The following is an 18,608-nucleotide window of genomic DNA, read 5'->3' on the forward strand; positions in this document are numbered from 1 at the left end:
AGACAGAGGGCAAAGGATTCATTTACAATTCCTACAGCAGAGCATTGAATTTTAAAGCTAAAAGGAAAGTTGATGAGCAGCTTGAAAATAAAGGTTCATCCACTTAGCTTACTGAGTATTTCTAAAGGTTCATGCTGGTCTGGGAAGCCAAGTGTTCTCACAGCTCTAAGACCTGCTGGCTGGAGGAACCAGGAAAAAAAACAAGGGATTTATTTACATTTTCTTTTTTAAATGAAGGCACCTTGCAGGGAGAAACTTGAAAACATTAACTGCTATAAAGTCATGAATTAATATAAATGCATTTCTTTTGAGGGAAGCTTCACTTCTGTGGCAGTGAAGCATAAACATGATACACACACACAAGCGCACACACTGTTATAACCACCACTTCTCCTTCATGGTCCTAGGGCAATCCTGCAGAAAGCAATTTGATCACGTTGGGCAGGAGAGCCCATAACATTAGAGTGTACTATTGCAAAGAAAACCAATTCCAAACAGGTTTTCTAGCTCTTTCCTAAAGTGCAATGGTGAGTATCACTTCCTTTCACAGGATCACAGAATCATAGAATGGTTGAGGTTGGAAGGCACCTCTGGACATCATCTGTTCCAACCCCCTGTTCAAATGGGGCCACCTGGAGCTGGTTGCCCAAGACCGTGTCCAGATGGCTTTTGAGTATCTTCAAGGATGGAGACTCCTCAACTTTCCTGGCCAACCTGTGCCGGTCAATGGTCACCCTCACACTAAAAAAGCTTTTCCTGATGTTCAGAGGGAACCTCCTGTGTTTCAGTTTGTGCCTGTTGCTCTGATCCTGGGTCTGGGCACCACCGAAAAGAGCCTGGCTCTGTCTTCATTGCTCCCTCCCTTTGGGTATTTATAGACATTAAGATCCCCCTGAGCCTTCTTTATGCTGAACAGCTCTGGCTCCCTCAGCCTCTCCTCACAGAAGAGATGCTCCAGTTGCTTAATCTTCTTCATGACCCTTCACTGGACTCTCCTCGCTATATCCTTGTCTCTCTTGTATTGACGAGCCCACAACTGGACACAACACTCCAGCTGTGGCCTCACCAGTGCTCTCGTTGTCAAAAACTGGGCATTTCCTTTGGAAAGGGTAGATTGGCACAGGGACTGTTCCAACTGGGACACCGGCATTGGTTTTGTGTAGCTGCAGCCTGAGCTCTGCAGGGTTTCTTTGTGCTCGCTCTGCCAAGCCTCTTGTATCTGGGACTTGCTGCTGTATTTGGGCAGCTTTGGTCAAGGAGGCGTTTTCATCTGGGTAGCTCAGCTTTGCTGACCCAACCTCTGGGAAAAAAGTCCCTTTTTGAATTTGTTTCTTCTTTGACACAAGTATTTTTTTTTAATTTATTTTATTTTTCAGCCCCCTGAGTTCCTGTGCTAAGGCTTGTTCAGTTTGCCAGGCTAAAGGACATCATGACATGCATCATTTTGTAGTGTTTTTTCTGTGAAAGCTCCTGAAGCATAGTGTCTTTTCTTGAAGAGGGGATGTTACTAATGTAAGTCCACTGCTGTTGGCAGAGGAATAAGATGGTGTATGTCATAAGGCAAACAACTGAGGAGGAGCTGGAGTGATTGAAATGCCTCATGGGTGTATGAGATGGTGGGGATAGGTATTCACACAGAGGATGCTTTCTTACATGTGCCTAGGGCTTTCTCTTATCTCTGAACATGAACCCGTAGTGAAATAGAAATGCTTCTGTATTAATAGTGCATTGGAGATAACCCTCATCTGAAAAATACAGTAATACTGCACAACTGGGAATCCTTTCAGAGCAGGGAATTGGACCAGCAGTCTCATAGTGTGTTGGTAATGAAACATTTTGGTTCTATATAAGCAAATGGGCAAGGTTAGTGGACACATTACTCCAGCTGTCATTGTCCCAGCAGTAACCAATTTAGAGGCTTTGTATTTTCTGCTATCCCAGTAAGGGAAAGAAAAGTAGAAAGTTAAAAATAGAAATCCCAGAATGAATTAAAGCGCAAAGAGTGAACAAGCTTGTAATATTGCTGTATAATTCTAAAAACCCTTTTTTCCCTATAATCTGGACCTTAATATATGTATTACTGTGCAAATTCTAGCAGTGTCTCTCCTGCTCCAAAAGGTCATCTCCATACGGGAGGGTTTATTCTGGCTGTAACATGTGAACATGGGCATCCAGCCCTGGATTATCTAGCTGCCATTTGTACCGATGATTCCTGTTTGTATTTCCATTCACATGACGCTGTTGATTTGCAGGAGAAGCATGAGAAGTTGCTTGTGACTTTGGCCTGTAAGGGCAGAGGTTAAAAAGATATGTTCTGGTGCTTGTGTATAGATCATAATTGAGTTTTTTCATAGCTTTTTCAACCGTTGTGGACAGATATTGGACTTTCATGAACTGGTTGTTGCAAGTAGTTTCCCTGCAATGCTACTCTACACAACACTGCAGCGTTGGGTCTTCTTTCCTAAGGTTGACCATCACGCACTCTTGGGTTCACTTAGGTTACTTTTTCTTCTTAAGTCTCCTAATAATCCAGCTTAATACAGGTTCTAAAAGAGGAGTCCGAAATAACACGGAACTTTTTTCTTGATTTGCAGATATCCTCGTTGACGGCAAGCTTTGCGACTGCGATATCGTGGTGGACTGCAAAGTGGGGGACCCCGTCCCGTTGGAGGTGAAGCTGACCAACTGGAGCAAACACAGCGTAGGGCCCTTTGCGCTCACCATGACGCCCTACCAGGATTACCAAAACGGGGTGCACAACTACGAGCTGCAAGATGCCATCACCTTTGTGGGATCCAACACCTTCTACATCGATTCAGTAAGTCTTTCTACTAAGCAGGTCCCAATTCTGGGTTATGTGTATTTGCAGAAAAGGGCTTTGTTATTCAATTGTGCATTTTAAGGCACATTACTTCTTGGAAAGCACCACGATTGTGGCAGCTGTTGCTAAAGGTGCTGCTAGGTTTGGGGACATAGAATCATCTCTCTGAGATGGTTTAAGACTCTAATTTCCTGTTACGTGAACAACTAGCAAACTATCACTTTTGTTGACTCCAGATCTGAACCGAGATAAAATGTTTAATACCATATTGCCAGTCCCTTGAGCCATCCAGTGCAGCCTGCAGTAGTAGATTTTAAGTAACTTTCTCTCTTTAGTCCATAAGAAACATTCCCCAGGCTGAGCCAAGGAACTCAGCAAATCAGTTTTAGTCAGGTCCTGAGGAAATGCAACGGACTACAGAAAGAAAATGCTAACCATTAATGACCAAAATTATGAGATGCTTCATGTCCTTGTAACGACAAAGAAAAATTGAAAGCATGCTTAAATGAGACAAAAAAGTCTCTTTTTAGAACAATTGAGACTTTTATGTTTCTCTCAATTTCCTCTTTATAATACTCAAGTCTAATAGCTTTCTTCTTCTAAGGCAAGACACTGAAAATACAGATAGAGCTACGCTTTCCCACATCCTTCCTCCAAATTAATGCAACAACACAAAATCAGGAATGAAAAACATATGGACAGTACTGCAGAGTGGAATAAACAGTATTTCTGGTAACTTATAAAATAAACATGAAGAAGAGGGTGAGTGTTTGGGATAGTGCTTAGGGCCTTTGCTTAGGTCAGCTCTTCGGATAGGTAATAAAATGTACCTGTCAAAACTGAATATTTAAGTGAGCCTTAGTAAGAAGAAAATTAAAGGTTAACCAGAGGAATAGTCGCCATGCTTATTTTTCAGTTACGCATCATGGGAAGAAACTATTTCAAAAAAACTAATGAGCGTGGAGTACACCATCAACTTGAATTTTAATGGGGGCTCTGTATATTCTTAGCTGAATAATTTAGGTATGTCAACAGAAATAATCAAGAGATGACTTTCTTTCTGACAATGTGGATTTTTTAATCAGAGTGGCAGTGTTTGGATGTCCGGCCGCCGAAGGGCTTGACCCTCCAGGCTAATGAGGGAAAAGAGAGATACCAGCATGATGTATTCTTGCCTTCTGATTGAGTCTCCTATGGGGGAAAAAGTCAAGAGGTCACATCTCTTGTGCCTTCCCATACGTTATAGTCCCCGCTTTTGCCCTGTTATTCAGTATTGAGAGATTTCTCCTGTAAACACAGTCCCCGGTAAGTTAAAAATAGAGAGTTTTGTTGGGTTTTTTTTCTGCTATTTGTCCTTCTTGTCATCCATAAAGGTGAAATTAAGAAACCGTTTACTCTTAGACACAAAGTGTTATCTTTCACGGTATGTAGTGTTGATACTTGTCCTACACAGGCTCCCAAAGAAAATGCTTAGTCTGATTTCTTTGAGGCATAGAGCCCTGATAGTGGAAGAAAAATCTTCAAACAGTGTATCTAATTCTGTCAGAGGCCTTTTTGTCCCCCGTAATAACTAATTCAGTAATGGAAAAAAGATTTCAGAAAGCTGCACCGGTTTCAGAGACAAGTAGAAAGTCCTGGTTTGTGCATTTGGTGCTTCAGGGAAGGATGAACATACTCAAAATTATGTTCATGCTCTGGGTCTGGCAGAAACTCAGATGCTGGTTAAAAAACTGAAGAAGTTCATGTTTGGGTGAGGTGAAAGATTATCGGAGTTTCTCTTTTTTATAAAAGAAAGCTGAGACACTGGACCAGATTCCCCGCTGGTGTAACTCAGTGCTGTTCTATCGAAGCTATTAAACATCTGCCCATTATTTTTATAAACGGAGGTCATGGGCACATGATTATTTTGCTTGCTTAATGGAGGTGGATTGAGATGCTCCTGTTTCCCAGCTGCTTGTTTCTGGCCCTCTGCGGGAAGATGCTCCCCCCTTCCCCAGCAAACCCAGCAGGAGAGGTGGCGTGAGCATTTATTTGCGTGCAAAGTTGGCCAGTTTAGCAAAAACTATGTTTGTCAGCAGTTTAAGCTAATTGGGCTGACTTTACACTGACACTGGCAAGGAGGTGGTGACATGATTTATGGCACTGCTGAGCTGGGTGGGAGGAAGGATGGAGAACTGGCATATGGTTTGGTGTATCAGTAATGTATGGTCAAGAACAAGTAGGAGCATCAGGTATTACAGCACGAGAATATACTTCTCACGCCCTGAAAATTTCGCCTGTTGTCATGCTGATGCAGAAACTACAACATCGTTGGTCCTCAATTGAATATGATCTCTTTGGGGAAAAACAAACCCAAGCCCCCTCTTCTTTCCCAAATGTTAATTTCATACTAAGGCTGATGCTCAGCAAATCACAATTATTTTTCTTTCCAGATTAAAGAGTTTCAAATCAGTTTCTGCTACTATCTGAAAGACAGGGGATATATACAGGACTTTTCGGGGTGTGCACATGCTACTTCACAGCATTAATATAAATTGGTTAAAGGGTAAAAGTCATATGATTTTGTAGTTCTCCTTTTTGCAACTTGAAGTCTAGGTTAGATGAATTATCTGAAGGCAACGAGTGCCTTTCCACCTTTCTGTGCTCCTACTTCAGTTTAGTGCAGCAGTCTGGGTTTATGTCACAAAGTCTGCTGGGATGTAGTACTTCAAAAAGCAAATTCTTTTACTGAAAATTTTAAAGGATATGGAGGTATTTCCATGCATTTTAAATTAAGTAAAATCTTTAGTTTTAAGCACAACTTCTAATTTGGTTAACCTTACCTTTCTATGTCTGTATTTAAGAGGAAAAAAAAAAGTTACTTCATCAGTTGTCATTTAGATAGGAAATATTTTTGTTTGGTGTGGGGTTTCAAAACATGAGATAACACGGTAGGTCCCCACCCATTAAAATACATTGCACTGAATTGGTTTTTTATCTGAATTCACAACCTGAAGTTTATCTTCAGCCATATTATTAAAAATCCTTAGTTCTTACCAATGTTTTCTTTTGACTAATTAGTTGATCAGACAGAGTCGCTTCTTGCCAAATTAAAACAAAAAAAAATTGTCTTCTGTGAAGATTCCTGTAACTATCAGCAATTAATCTTTCCTTGTTGTTCCTGCTATTGCCATTACAATTCTCAAGCAGGTTTTTTTCCTGCGGATGTTGCCCCGCACTAGCTCAAGTGATTGGTAGTGGAGACGAGGAGAAATTCATTAGTAGATGGTCATTTCGAATCAGCTCAGAAGCTATGATGAACATTTGCCCGCTTCTGGCAGGTCCTCTGTGGCCCATCTGGAACAAATTAGTTTTCTTGGCACCGTTTTACTTGCACTGTAAACTCTTTGGGGCAGCGAACAGTAGCTGGCACTAGCCCTAATCTCCAGCTGAGCTCCCTAAGTACTACAGCAGTATAAATAAGTAGTAATTAGTTCTAAGCAATCTCAGTCCCACATGGTAGCCTGAATCGAGGAAGGATTAGGCTGGAGCTAGAAACTTCATTTTTCTTCTGTCTCGGTGGAACAGAGGAGTAATGTGGGCATTTTTTTCATGATTCCTCAGTCATGCTTTTCTAGGGTAGAAACTTCCCATCTTTGGTTGCCATGCGAAGGATTTGGTGGAATTTTAGTGGAATCTCTTTTGCCTGACTCGACTCAATGGCACCCCAGGTTGGCACAATGTATGAGCAAGTATCCAGGTGGTGTGCTGCTCAATCAAACAATACAAATTTGGTCTGGATCGGACACAAGTATGTGATCTTCATGTTTCTCATGTGTTAGCTGGATCGTGCATTGCAATCAGTGGGATGGTAGGTACTGTCATCTACGGGAGGAAATATCTGACTTGTGTAGACATCAGAACAAGTCACCCTGAACTCCCCTCATGGGCAGTGGAGAGCTGGTCATCGGGGTTGATGGAGTTTAGGGGAAATCTTACCTCATTCTACATTTGATCAGAGGAATCCTTGTGTGTTCAACAGCCGGCTCAGATGTGGACATCCACTTTACCGGCATTTGGATGCATTCAGTTCCAGACTGAGACATCTGAATGAGTAGGTGTTACCATGGATGCTGGTCAGCTAAGCTCCCATTAGTCAATGGAGATGGAGTCTCCATCCAGTAGAACCTGGCTAATGCCAACATAGACACCAGGGGTGAGGTTCTGTTGCCTAGTAGTAGTTGTCTACTATCATTTAGGTGCTGTGGGCATCCCACTTGGCGTCCACTTACTGCCAAAAATCCTATAAATCATCCTGTAGATCTTGCTAGCGCTTTAAAGATGTCTCAGTGACTTAGGTCATACCAAATGTCATGAGGTGCCTATGTTTAGGCAACTGTATCCTGACTCTGTAGGCTTGCCAGGTAGACCACTTTGTGTTTACTCCACTGGCTGAATTAAATAGGTGTCTTCTTTCTGTAGTAGGAACTTGGATACCTAATGTGCAGGGAGACACCTAGAAGTAGGTGGTTTAACCTTAAAATTAGCCCTGTGCCCAGTATACTTGTTGGTTTGGACCTGGCCCTTCACTGACCTGAATGTTGCAGATGTACTTGTGGTCTTCTGGGAATGTTTGTAAACAGCCTCACTAAAGGGACAGCCTGACTTCCCAAAGTTATTTTGGAAGAAACTTCTTGTAACTTCTGCAGAGCCACTTTCATCTCAAGAGTGCAGAGGTTTCAAGCTACTTTTGCTTCCCTGTTTCTTCCTCAAACCACAAATGTTGAAGTGGTTGTACAAGCGGTCATGCGGATGTGGATAGACCCCAAACCATGAGCATTGGTGTCTGGTCTGTGTATACTGTGCATAGGCAGATGGGCAGCAGACAGAACTGGGCACATACCACTACCTTCCTCGCCGAGTCTTCTCACTTTTGATGAAGAAGATGATGACTGGTGCAGAGACCTGTGCTGTGAAGGCAGGAGTAACCAGCAGCCATGTAGTCAGAACTTCAAATGAGTGAAAAGACTGTGTTTATCCCAATGTGCCTGAAGCCACCTTCCTGCCTGTCAAGGGCTATGATCAGTGCTGTTACAGATATTACTTCATGGGACAGCTAGATTTGTAAAAAATGGACTGTGAGCTTGAAAATAGTATCACAGTATCACAGTATCACAGTATGTTTGGGATTGGAAGGGATCTCAAAAGATCATCTAGTCCAATCCCCCTGCTGGAGCAGGAATGCCTAGGTGAGGTCGCACAGGAACATGTCCAGGCAGGTTTTGAATGTCTCCAGAGAAGGAGACTCCACAACCTCCCTGGGCAGCCTGGGCCAGGCTCTGCCACCCTTACTGAGAAGAAGTTTTTTCTCAAATTTAAGTGGAACCTTTTGTGTTCCAGCTTGATCCCATTACCCCTTGTCCTATTATTGTTTGCCACCGAGAAGAGCCTGGCTCCATCCTCCTGACACTCACCCTTTATATATTTATAAACATTAATAAGGTCACCCCTCAGTCTCCTCTTCTCTGAACTAAAGATCCCCAGCTCCCTCAGCCTTTCTTCGTAAGGGAGGTGCTCCACTCCCTTCAGCATCTTTGTTGCCCTGCGCTGGACTCTCTCCAGCAGTTCCCTGTCCTGCTGGAACTGAAGGGCCCAGAACTGGACACAATATTCCAGATGTGGTCTCACAGGGCGGAGTAGAGGGGAAGGAGGACCTCTCTCGATCTACTAACCACCCCCTTGTAATACACCCCAGGATGCCATTGGCCTTCCTGGCCACAAGGTCCCAGTGCTGGCTCATGGTCATCCTGTTGTCCACCAGGACCCCCAAGTCCCTTTCCCCTACACTGCTCTCTAATATGTAATTTCCCAATCTATACTGGAATCATTAAGGTTGGAAAAGTCGCTCAAGATCATCGAGTCCAACCATAACCTAAATCTAGAACTAAACCATGTCCTTAAGAGCTTCATCATGAGTCCTGAGGAGGCGTAATTTGCTGTTTGCCTCCACCCATTGCTTGCATTAGTGCCTGCCTCTGTCCTCCTCTGGATGCAAGTACACATCAGTTCCAGTGAGGTGGAAATAAGGCAAGCAGCCCTGGGAAGAAGGGAAGAAAGCAAGAGGGGATACTGCTTGATGTTGTTGTGCACGTCCAGATGCAACGCCAGAGGGTAAGAACTTCTACCCAGTGAGGAGGGGAGATGCCAAGGACAGGGGTCAGGAGAACAGCTGTGGCTGTACTGGTTGCTCATGTGAATGATATGATGCTGATGCAAGTTTTCTGCAGGTCAGCAAAAGTGCTCAGCACCAAAGCCACAGCAAATGTGGGCTCTGCCAGCTCTGGTGATGTTGCTGCTTATTTAGCCAGGCCTCTATGCAGGAGGAGCAATTTAGGGAGGTTCAGCAAAGCAGCCTGGTGCTCCAGAGGACTATATGGGGTGCATGTATAGAAAAACCTAGTATAGGAGAAAACCGAATGAAACAGCTTGTTCTCCTCACACCTGAAAGCTACAGAGAACATTCCTCACTGGAGGTGTTGACAGGCAATTTTCATCCCTCTGGTGTCTTCTTGCTGTGCCACACACTCCTGGAAACTTTTTCTAGTGGTTTGTCTCTCTCCTTTTCCCCACTGTGGTTTAGTCACCATCTTTGTTCTGATCTTCCTATGCAACGGCAAGATGCCCTTCAGCAAAGGTTATCCATAGGCACTTGCCCAGTTAATACCCCATTGTTGATGTCCCAGTTTACCAATTTTTTTATAGTGGGCAATAATCCTGATAACCTGTCTCAGAGCCTCAGCCACATTCCATCACTACTTCAGGTGCTCATGTCCCGTTGGTTCCCAGCGATGCCCCTTGCAAAGATTTTCTCTCCCTGAATACAATCAAGTCCAGAACATCTGGCCAGCTCAGTGCTTGCCGATCCAACATCAGAGCTTCTGCTGTGGTTGGGCTTGGGTCTTGGCTGGGCTAACTAGTGGTATGTGATGCTGTCATTTGGAATCAATGCTGGATCCTGTAACATGGTAGGCACTGGTTTTTTTGGAAATGGACAAATAAAGGCCCACTACCAGTGAGTACTCACATAGAAAAGAAAATATATGGGCACAGGGCTACTTGTGAAAGTGGGGATGACCCCGTGAGTATATTGTTAACTGGTGGTTTAAGAGTCCACAGATCAGAAGGGAGCTAGTAATATAATCTTGATTGAGTAAAGACCAGTACGAAAGAGCATCAGGTGCCCTTTGTTATGTCTCTTCTACTGGCATTTTTTTTTATAAATTCCATCCAATCGAATGGCTTTGTACTGATTCTGTTTTTTTCATCTGCAGCAGCTTTAACCAACTTCCAGGCACCCTGAAACTGGATTTAACATATACCGATATTAACATAAACAGATATTAATTCAAACATTATCACATGCTGAACAGTTGTGGGAATTTTGAAGTTAGAAATTATTTAAGTGTTTTGCTGAAGTGATGGACCAAGATATATTATTTGTTGTAAAGATATGTATCACATGAATTCTGTATTTCATCTGGACAAGTTAACTCAGAATGGCTACTTTTCATGGAATGTTTCTTACTAAACTGAATTGTTTCAATAGTAGTGAATATTAAACATTCCAGATAGAATTGGCAGTCAGATTTTGGCTGAATAATAAGTGGAAATGAAATTATTTTATTATAGCTGAGTTGTTAAATAGTGTTTAACCATGGGTTAATAATTCAGAGCCATTATTTAGACCTTTAATACAGATATTGATAAATGCAATGTGAGGAAAGATATTCCTGGATATTCAAGACATTTTGGGTGACTTCTGCCTTAAAGCAACTCTCTTCTTGCATTGGTGGCTCCTGAAGAGCCTGGTTTGGGCTGTGCCACAGCCTTGCTGCATGAGAGAATAACAGAGGATTTAATTTTCAGTGCTCTGGTTTTACCATTGCTAGAACAGGGACAAGATCTTCACTCCTTTTTGTGAGAAGGCAACGTTGAGATGTGAATCTAGAGTACTTTGAGATCAATTGAAGGAACTACTGCATTGTAAAGTGCAGTTATTTTGTTTTGTTGCTGGTTTAATTATACTGATTTTCACGTTCTCTTTTTCAGGTGAAGCCGACCAAAGACTCTGTGTACTTTGGAGCACTTCTCTTTCTCTACACAGGTGACTTCTACCTGAATATCAAATTCCATGAGGACAACTGCAGCAAGGATCTGCCTCTCTCCTGGTTCTGCCTTCCTAGCGTCCACATCCGGGCTATGGAGCCCATGGTCCAAACTCAGCCCTAAATGTACTGTGCGCTATCTGATTAACCACAGCGCACAGAAATGCTTGACACATCCTCTGCTTGACCCCAGCTTGTTTCTGTCCAACCCCAGGCCACAGTTTCTACTTTGGAGGAACAGCTGAACACTTTCTGAATTGGCTGATAGTCATTTGGGCAGCTGCTTTAGCTAATTTCAGAGAGAAAGAGAGCGAGATTATAACTATGCTAGAGTTTTCCTCTATTTCCAAAAAAGCCTTTGAAACTGCTAATACATGCATTATACTTTTATATACCCTATTGATATCTGTGGCTTTGAAAGGGTCTTGAGGGTTGAATTTAAAAGCACTGAATTTCACCATGTGTTTGAGGGTCACAGTTCCAGCTTGAATAATCTCATTTTAGCATTTTTCAACAAGAATTGTATACCTGTTTGAAATGCCTCCTGGCTTACACTGGACCCATGGCATGTACCCTTGAGATGTAGTTCTCTCTCAGACTTATTCCCAAGTTTGTTCTTCTTCACTTATTTGCGGAATATTTGGTGTCTTTGGTAGTAAATAGCAGTAGTGATGCTTTTTGCTGTGTTACTGAAAGTAGGAATAGAAAATGTGCCTCCAGTTATTCTCTTCCTCCCCTGAACCTAGTGCCACTTGCTCCTGGTAAAGTCACTGCCTTTAGTTTGGTAGATCTATGAACAAGAAATGAAAGATGGCAATGAAGACCTAAAGAGTTTTGTCCTTGAAAAAGGAAATAAGCCACCTTTTGCATTGCCTAGGGCTTGCTTGTGAATTTGGGCTTTCACAGTTCTGTTTTATACAATCACAATTGCTTGAAACGTTTGCAGACACTTAAAGAGCCACCAGAATTAATCAGCTGGTCATTAATAACACTTTGCGTGAGTTTTTTGCAAACTCTCCTTATCAGATTTTTCATGCTAATAGACTGGGTTTGATTACGCGGTTGTTTTTCTTCCTTCTTTTTGTTAGAATGATTAAGTTTAATTATTAGGCAATTAAGGCTGTGGAATCCTGGCCATAAAAGTAGTTGATGAATGTAGTGAAAATTTAGCCTGTTGTCTTTCAGAATAACGTTTTGTATAAAGAGACCTACGTCTACACCATGTAAAGCGGGGAGATGTCTTAGCTGTATGATTAATATATTCTTTTATGGACCATATATTTCAAACCTGTCTCAGACTTTTCTTACATTTACAGCCTGCAGCTCTTATATTTGGTGGTAGCGTACTTTTGGGGGTGGATACACCAAAATGTGGCAGGGGTGCTCCAGTTTGCTCCGGTTAGCTCTATACGTGCTAAATCTACATGCACAACCTTTTTGCAGATTCTTTTTGTTTGTTTAGGCTTCATCCAAATGTGAGCACACCACTTCACGCCTGACCTGGTCCGTCCTGCTCATGCTGTGGAGCACCAACCCAGTTTGCTCATTCTTGCTCCTCACACCATCCCCAGTTGTACTTTTAGGTGTGACTGGTGTTTTCCATAGGAAAGACCGTGCTCAAAACTCCATCACATGTTTGCAAATGTGTTAATGTGTTAATCCTAAATATATTTCTAAATTGAGGGAACTGTAGCTGGAGCAGGATAGCTATATTTCCAGTGGATGAGGGGTATTATCTCTGAAAACCTATATTGTGGCAATGTTATCAGTGTTTGCTCTTGAGCTGTGGCTCTGCACACAGCTTTGAATGCCAGAGTGGAAGTCTCTGGTCTTAAACTGGTGGACATTTGAGACCAATTGAAGATCTACTTGCAATGATGTATTGCTCTGTCAGCTGCCAGCACGCCATGTCCAGTGAGAAAACTGTTCCTTAGAATTGCAGAGTGGCTCTGGGCCAGAGACACCCGTGGAAAGAATGTCATGGAAAGAGGGTCCAACCAGCCAAGTAGGGCATTTTTTTTGTTGGTGGAGCTTGGTTGACCAGTTTGTGCCATGAAGCCGAATTCCCTGTCGCTACATAGGCATATACACAGAAAAATAAGATCCCAGGAGAGCGGGAATTAAACCAGTTAATCTTCTCCATGAAAGCTTGCTTTAGACCTGCGTCTCTGGGCTATGTTACATAGCACTGTTGCGGCAAAATCCAAATTGGGTTTTATTCAGTATTCCCAGCAGGTAATCTGCAGATGCCAGGAATACAGCTAAGGGTTTGTAAGGACCACATTGCATTTGAAATAAAAATATTGGGAAGCAAATGCTGTTTCAGTCAGGATGCTTTGGTTTACCCAGTTAAGGTATAATTTCCTAGTTTATTTTTGAGAGCATTCTCTAAGAGCAGAGGATATTGTTCTGTGAAACCTGTCCTAGGATGCAGCACTCCTGTGCCCTTTACCTGAAAAGGATCCTGATCCACAGCCTGATGAAGCTGTTGGAACGGGGACAGATTTTATTATAATAAAAGCAAGTGGCATATTTCCTCGTTTTCCAATATGCCATTATAAATCTCCCGTATGTGCTCATAAATATAAATCCTTTTGTGCGAGCTGACCCTTAATGGTCTATCTGTTCATTATATAGTAGACCACTCTGTCCCTTGTCAACTTTGATGCTTAGTTGCTTTTGGCATTTATTATATCTTTCCCAATCTTCTCACACTTCTACTTGTCTTGGTAAGAGAGAGAAAACACAAGAAATTTTTCCTTCTGGGGATCATTTGTGACTTGTCCAGAAGGAGTATATTTAAGTGTCAGTGTAATTTGGAAAAGGTGAGGGATACTTGAAATGAGAATACTACATCATTTTTGGTTTTCTTTTTAATGGAGGTTTTCACTGGGCTTGCTGTCAGGATTAGTCCTTGCAGTGCTTGAAGAGAAGGCTGATACTTTTCTGATCTGCTCTCCTTTTCTGGAACCAAAAACTTGTTTTTATTTCTCTGAACCACCTAGCTATTATTTTGAACACGATGAGCCAAACTGCGCATTGTTACACAGATGTATATCTGATATGATCCAACTTGGTTGAATTAAATCATTCCTAATTTAAATCACCATTACTGAGAGCAGATGTTGGTCCAATATATGTATGCATTAGAGAAGTATAAGTCATGTAAATTTAACTGTCTGAATAAATACTTACCTTGCGTTATTTACACCTCTGCCTGTCTCTTCTGTCTATAATTCTTGATAGTGTTCTTGTATGATTTTTCTGGTAATAATAATGCATCTCTTGATGTTGCATTCTGTCTCTGAAAGGAAAATGTATTTGACCCTAGAACTGAAATTTTGGCCTCACTCAAACTTTCTCTTCCTAGATGAACTCAGAGCTGATGGAAGATGTATATTCCATAGTTTGGCTCCTGTGTCAGTGTCCATTAACTGTCAGCTGTAGAAGGAGATATGCACTCATGTGAAAGGTTGCTTGTGCCTCAGTATCTTGATATTGATGACAAGGGTAGTGAAACACTGGCTCAGGTTGCCCAGAGAGGTGGTGGATGCCCCATCTCTGGAAACATTGAAGATAAGGTTGAACAGGGCTCTGAGCAACCTGATCTGGGTGAAGATGTCCCTGCTCATGGCAGGGATGAGCTTTGAAGGTCCCTTCCCACCCAAACTATTCTATGGTTCCATCATCCTTTCCATCCTCCACAGAAACAGCTCAGAGACTGGAAGGAGGACCACTTACAGAGGTGGTGCATCTGGGAAGAGGGATTGTAAGCACTTATTTTGTGTGCACCATCTAATGTCCAGCCCTGTTTGAGCTTCTGTCCAGCAGTCCTGAGGCTTCTTTGTTTGGGTTCCCAATCTAGAAGCTCTTAAGCTCTCCTTAGTGACAGACAGCTGCACTGTCCCTTCCTTGGATTCTCTGGCTCTCTTCTGAATGTGGGCACTATGACTCCTCACTGAAGTGGGACTGTGCATCCATCCTGCTTGCACTACATGCATTAGAACAGTGCCATCGACTAACTCCCTGGGATGGTAAGCATGACTTCCAGAGCACTGGGCTTGCAATTCGGCTGTTTGGGCACAGGTAGGATTTGAAGGCTTTTCTCCACTTACCACCTTCACGGAGATTTGTAAAAAATAACACATTTTACACAGAATCATAGAATCATTTGGGTTGGAAGAGATCCTTTAGATCATCAAGTCCATCCAAAACCTAAATCTAGCACTAAACCATGTCCCCAAGAACCTCATCTACATGTCTTTTAAACACCTCCGGGGGGTGATGACTCCACCACTTCCCTGGGCAGCCTGTTCCACTGCTTCACACCCCTTTCCATGAATAAATGTTTCCTCATATCCTCTGAACCTTCTCTGGCACAACTTGAGGCCCTTTTCTCTCATCCTAAAGAAGACCAACAGATCTGGACAATTTTCTGTAGTCAATGATCCATGTTTACCTGTGGAGGTAAGATCTTTCTTGGACTTAGGTCAGGGTCCTTGGGTTGTTCAGCCTTTTTCTGTTTTAGCTCTCAGTTTTTCATCTCTCTCTTTCTGACCTCATCCTTCCCACCAACTCTTCCACTTGCTGCTCTTCTGCTTTTCTTTGGTTGGTCCCAACAGAAAGGATCAACATGACCCTTTCTCTCTCCTTCCTCTGAATCTCCATCAGAGCTATCCTAACACTTTGGTCATCTGGGGAAGAAAAAAAAAATGCTTAAAACCCTGATTTGGTTGTTAAATTGGAGTTTGGTTTTCATATCCTCACTTAAAAGCATCTCGAGACATTTCAGTTGAATGAGACCTTATCTACATTGTTACCATCTGGTGTTGCTTGTTGGAATTATAGAGTCACAGAATGTCCTGAGTTGGAAGTGGCCCACAAGGATCAAGTCCAACTCTTGTCTCTGCATAGGTCAAACTCAAAGTTGACATCATGTGTCTGAGGGTGTAGTCCAATCGCTTCTTGAATACTGTCAGGCTTGGGGCCATGACTACCTCCCTGAATTGATAGTTAGGCTACTAAATTTATGATGCATCAGTCCCGTGGTACCAATGGGATTTGTACTGTATGTAGGTGACATGTCATTTAACATATATTGATTCCTTATTGTCCCTGTGTTCCTGATTCAGCAAGATATCTACACATGTGCCTAAAGTTAATCACATTAATAGACCCACTGATTGCGGCTGATTCAGTCACACATCTGCCTGGTGAACTTGCTAAACCTGTGTGAACCTACGAGTCTGAGATTGAGGTCCTGTCCCATTATGTTCCATGGGCCATCACCACTGGCTCCCAGGAACCCCAGTTGAGGAGAAGATATCTCATCAAAATCAGGCACTGTCATTTTAGTATATAGGGGACAGATATATACAATGAGTCTGGGAGTGCATAAGATCCTTCCAGGACGCTGTGTTCTCAGTGTATATCTATACCAACCTTGAAGGCATAAATCGTATTAATAGACTTGCTTGGGAAATCACGCTATACCCAAAGGCTGCCCAGTAGCTATGTACTGGGTGAGACAGCATTCATCCACCTCCTGCTTGCAGTTGTTCTTCCAAGTGTTCCTCTTCCCAGGGCTGGTACCAGCACAGGCTGCACTGACATCGTCTCAGCCTCCCCATCTCCACATCACAGTATCGCAGTATGTTTGGGATTGGAAGGGACCTCAAAAGATCATCTAGTCCAATCCCCCTGCTGGAGCAGGAACACCTAGGTGAGGTTGCACAGGAACATGTCCAGGCGGTTTTGAATGTCTCCAGAGAAGGAGACTGCACAACCCCCCGGGGCAGCCTGTTCCAGTGTCTGCCACCCTCACTGAGAAGACGTTTTTTCTCAAATTTAAGTGGAACCTCTTGTGTTCCAGCTTGATCCCATTACCCCTTGTCCTATCATTGGTTGTCACCGAGAAGAGCCTGGCTCCATCCTCATGGCAGTCACCCTTTATATATTTATAAACATTAATAAGGTTCCCCCTTAGTCTCCTCTTCTCCAAACTAAAGAGACCCAGCTCTCTCAGCCTTTCTTCATAAGGGAGGTGCTCCACTCCCTTAATCATCTTTGTTGCCCTGCTCTGGACTCTCTCCAGCAGTTCCCTGTCCTGCTGGAACTGAGGGGCCACAGCTGGACACAATATTCCAGGTGTGGTCTCACCAGGGCAGAGTAGAGGGGAAGGAGAACCTCTCTCAATCTACTAACCACCCCCCTTGTAATACACCTCAGGATGCCATTGGCCTTCCTGGCCACAAGGGCACAGTGCTGGCTCATGGTCACATCCACAAGATAATGCCCCAGAAACTTCTCAGGAATTACTTGGCATAAGGGAAGGTGTATTTTGACAGCGAGGAAACACAGCAGCACTTTTGTGATGGGGGAGTGCTGGATCCTCTGAGGAGAAGAGTTGTTATGGCCCAATGTACTCTGGTATCATGACTGAAGAAGGGCCATTTCAACCCCTTTTCAGCATGTATTCAGTTTGAAAAAACAACAGACACTGCCAGAAAGAAATCAGGCCAACTATTGAAACAGTTTAACAATGAGCATCTTGTTAATGGCTGTGAAGATGTCATCACTCATCTGTGTCAGAAACAGGGCCCTTCTGCTCTCCAAAGTCTGCCCATGTTTTCGGTCCAGGCCGATGGCTGAAGTGATGCCATGGTCTGGTTTATCATCTGCTTACCACCTCCCCCCGCAACAGCTCAGAGCACAGATGTGATTGCCACCCCATTCCCTTGCCTTATTCACCCTTTTGTGGGGCCCCACCAGGCTGAACCCACCTGATGAGTTTGGGTTAAAAAGGGGAAAGAAAAGGCAGGAGTGAGTTTTCCTTTAGTGTGCATACATATGCATGAGCGGATTATGGATGTGCAGCTCGATCATTGCACAGGCTGTTTAAACTTGTGAGGTTGCAACATTTGCACATTTGCAGAGCTTTTTGGGTCAGCAAAGGGGTAAATAAGCAGTGGGATGAAGGAAGGGTAGAAATGCATAAAGAAATGGTACAGGGCTACAACCAGATACACCTCCACAGTGTCCAAAGTTAATTAAGATGAATCAGGTCCAAATGGGTTATGTAACTGTCGTGGCATTAAAAATAGGTTAGTCTGTATATTAAGATTTCATTTATGAATTGTTTGTAAACCATTCATAAATGTTAGATGTGGTAAGCACGTTATGCACATGAATACTTTGTGTTCCAACATTATCGATGGCTGTATATATGGCAGCTGTAGGTATTATAGATGGTTAAGTCACAGCTCTAGAGACCAACGGTTCAATAGCAATATACAATAAATGATTCATCAATCACTTAAACATGTATTAAGCATTTATGTATTCTTTATAAATGGAACCTTAATATGAAGTGTGACCTTAAGAAGTGTGAAACAGAGAACATTTCCCCTTTCATACTTTTTTTCCCTTCTAAAAAAATAATTTTAAAAAACCTCTCAAATCACCAGTTTAATAATATTTTTCTTTTCCCTCACCTCTGGCTTGAGAGGCCACAGATTCCTGAGAATTAAAAAGGGCTCATGGAGTGAGTGTGGCTTTTGGATGTGCTTCTCTCTCCCTGCAAATATGTTTTGTGTTGGGTGGGGGTATGAGTGCCAGGGATGCAAAAGGATGTCACCCCAGAA

The 18,608-nt window shown here is 42.8% G+C and overlaps 1 protein-coding gene across 1 annotated transcript in view; it reads left to right on the forward strand.

The window, feature by feature from the left end:
- Positions 1–11,089, forward strand: part of TRAPPC9 (trafficking protein particle complex subunit 9) — a gene marked incomplete at both ends in the record, with an annotated part of 507,143 nt that extends 496,054 nt beyond the window's left edge. The window contains 2 exons of the mRNA XM_080339501.1: positions 2,595–2,818; positions 10,910–11,089. Coding sequence (XP_080195627.1) covers positions 2,595–2,818; positions 10,910–11,089 — 404 coding nt within the window. The remainder of the gene's footprint in view (positions 1–2,594; positions 2,819–10,909) is intronic.
- Between the last annotated feature and the right edge of the window lie 7,519 nt (positions 11,090–18,608).

This window comes from Nesoenas mayeri (genome assembly GCF_963082525.1).
Source record: "Nesoenas mayeri genome assembly, chromosome: 2".
Lineage (NCBI taxonomy): Eukaryota > Metazoa > Chordata > Aves > Columbiformes > Columbidae > Nesoenas > Nesoenas mayeri.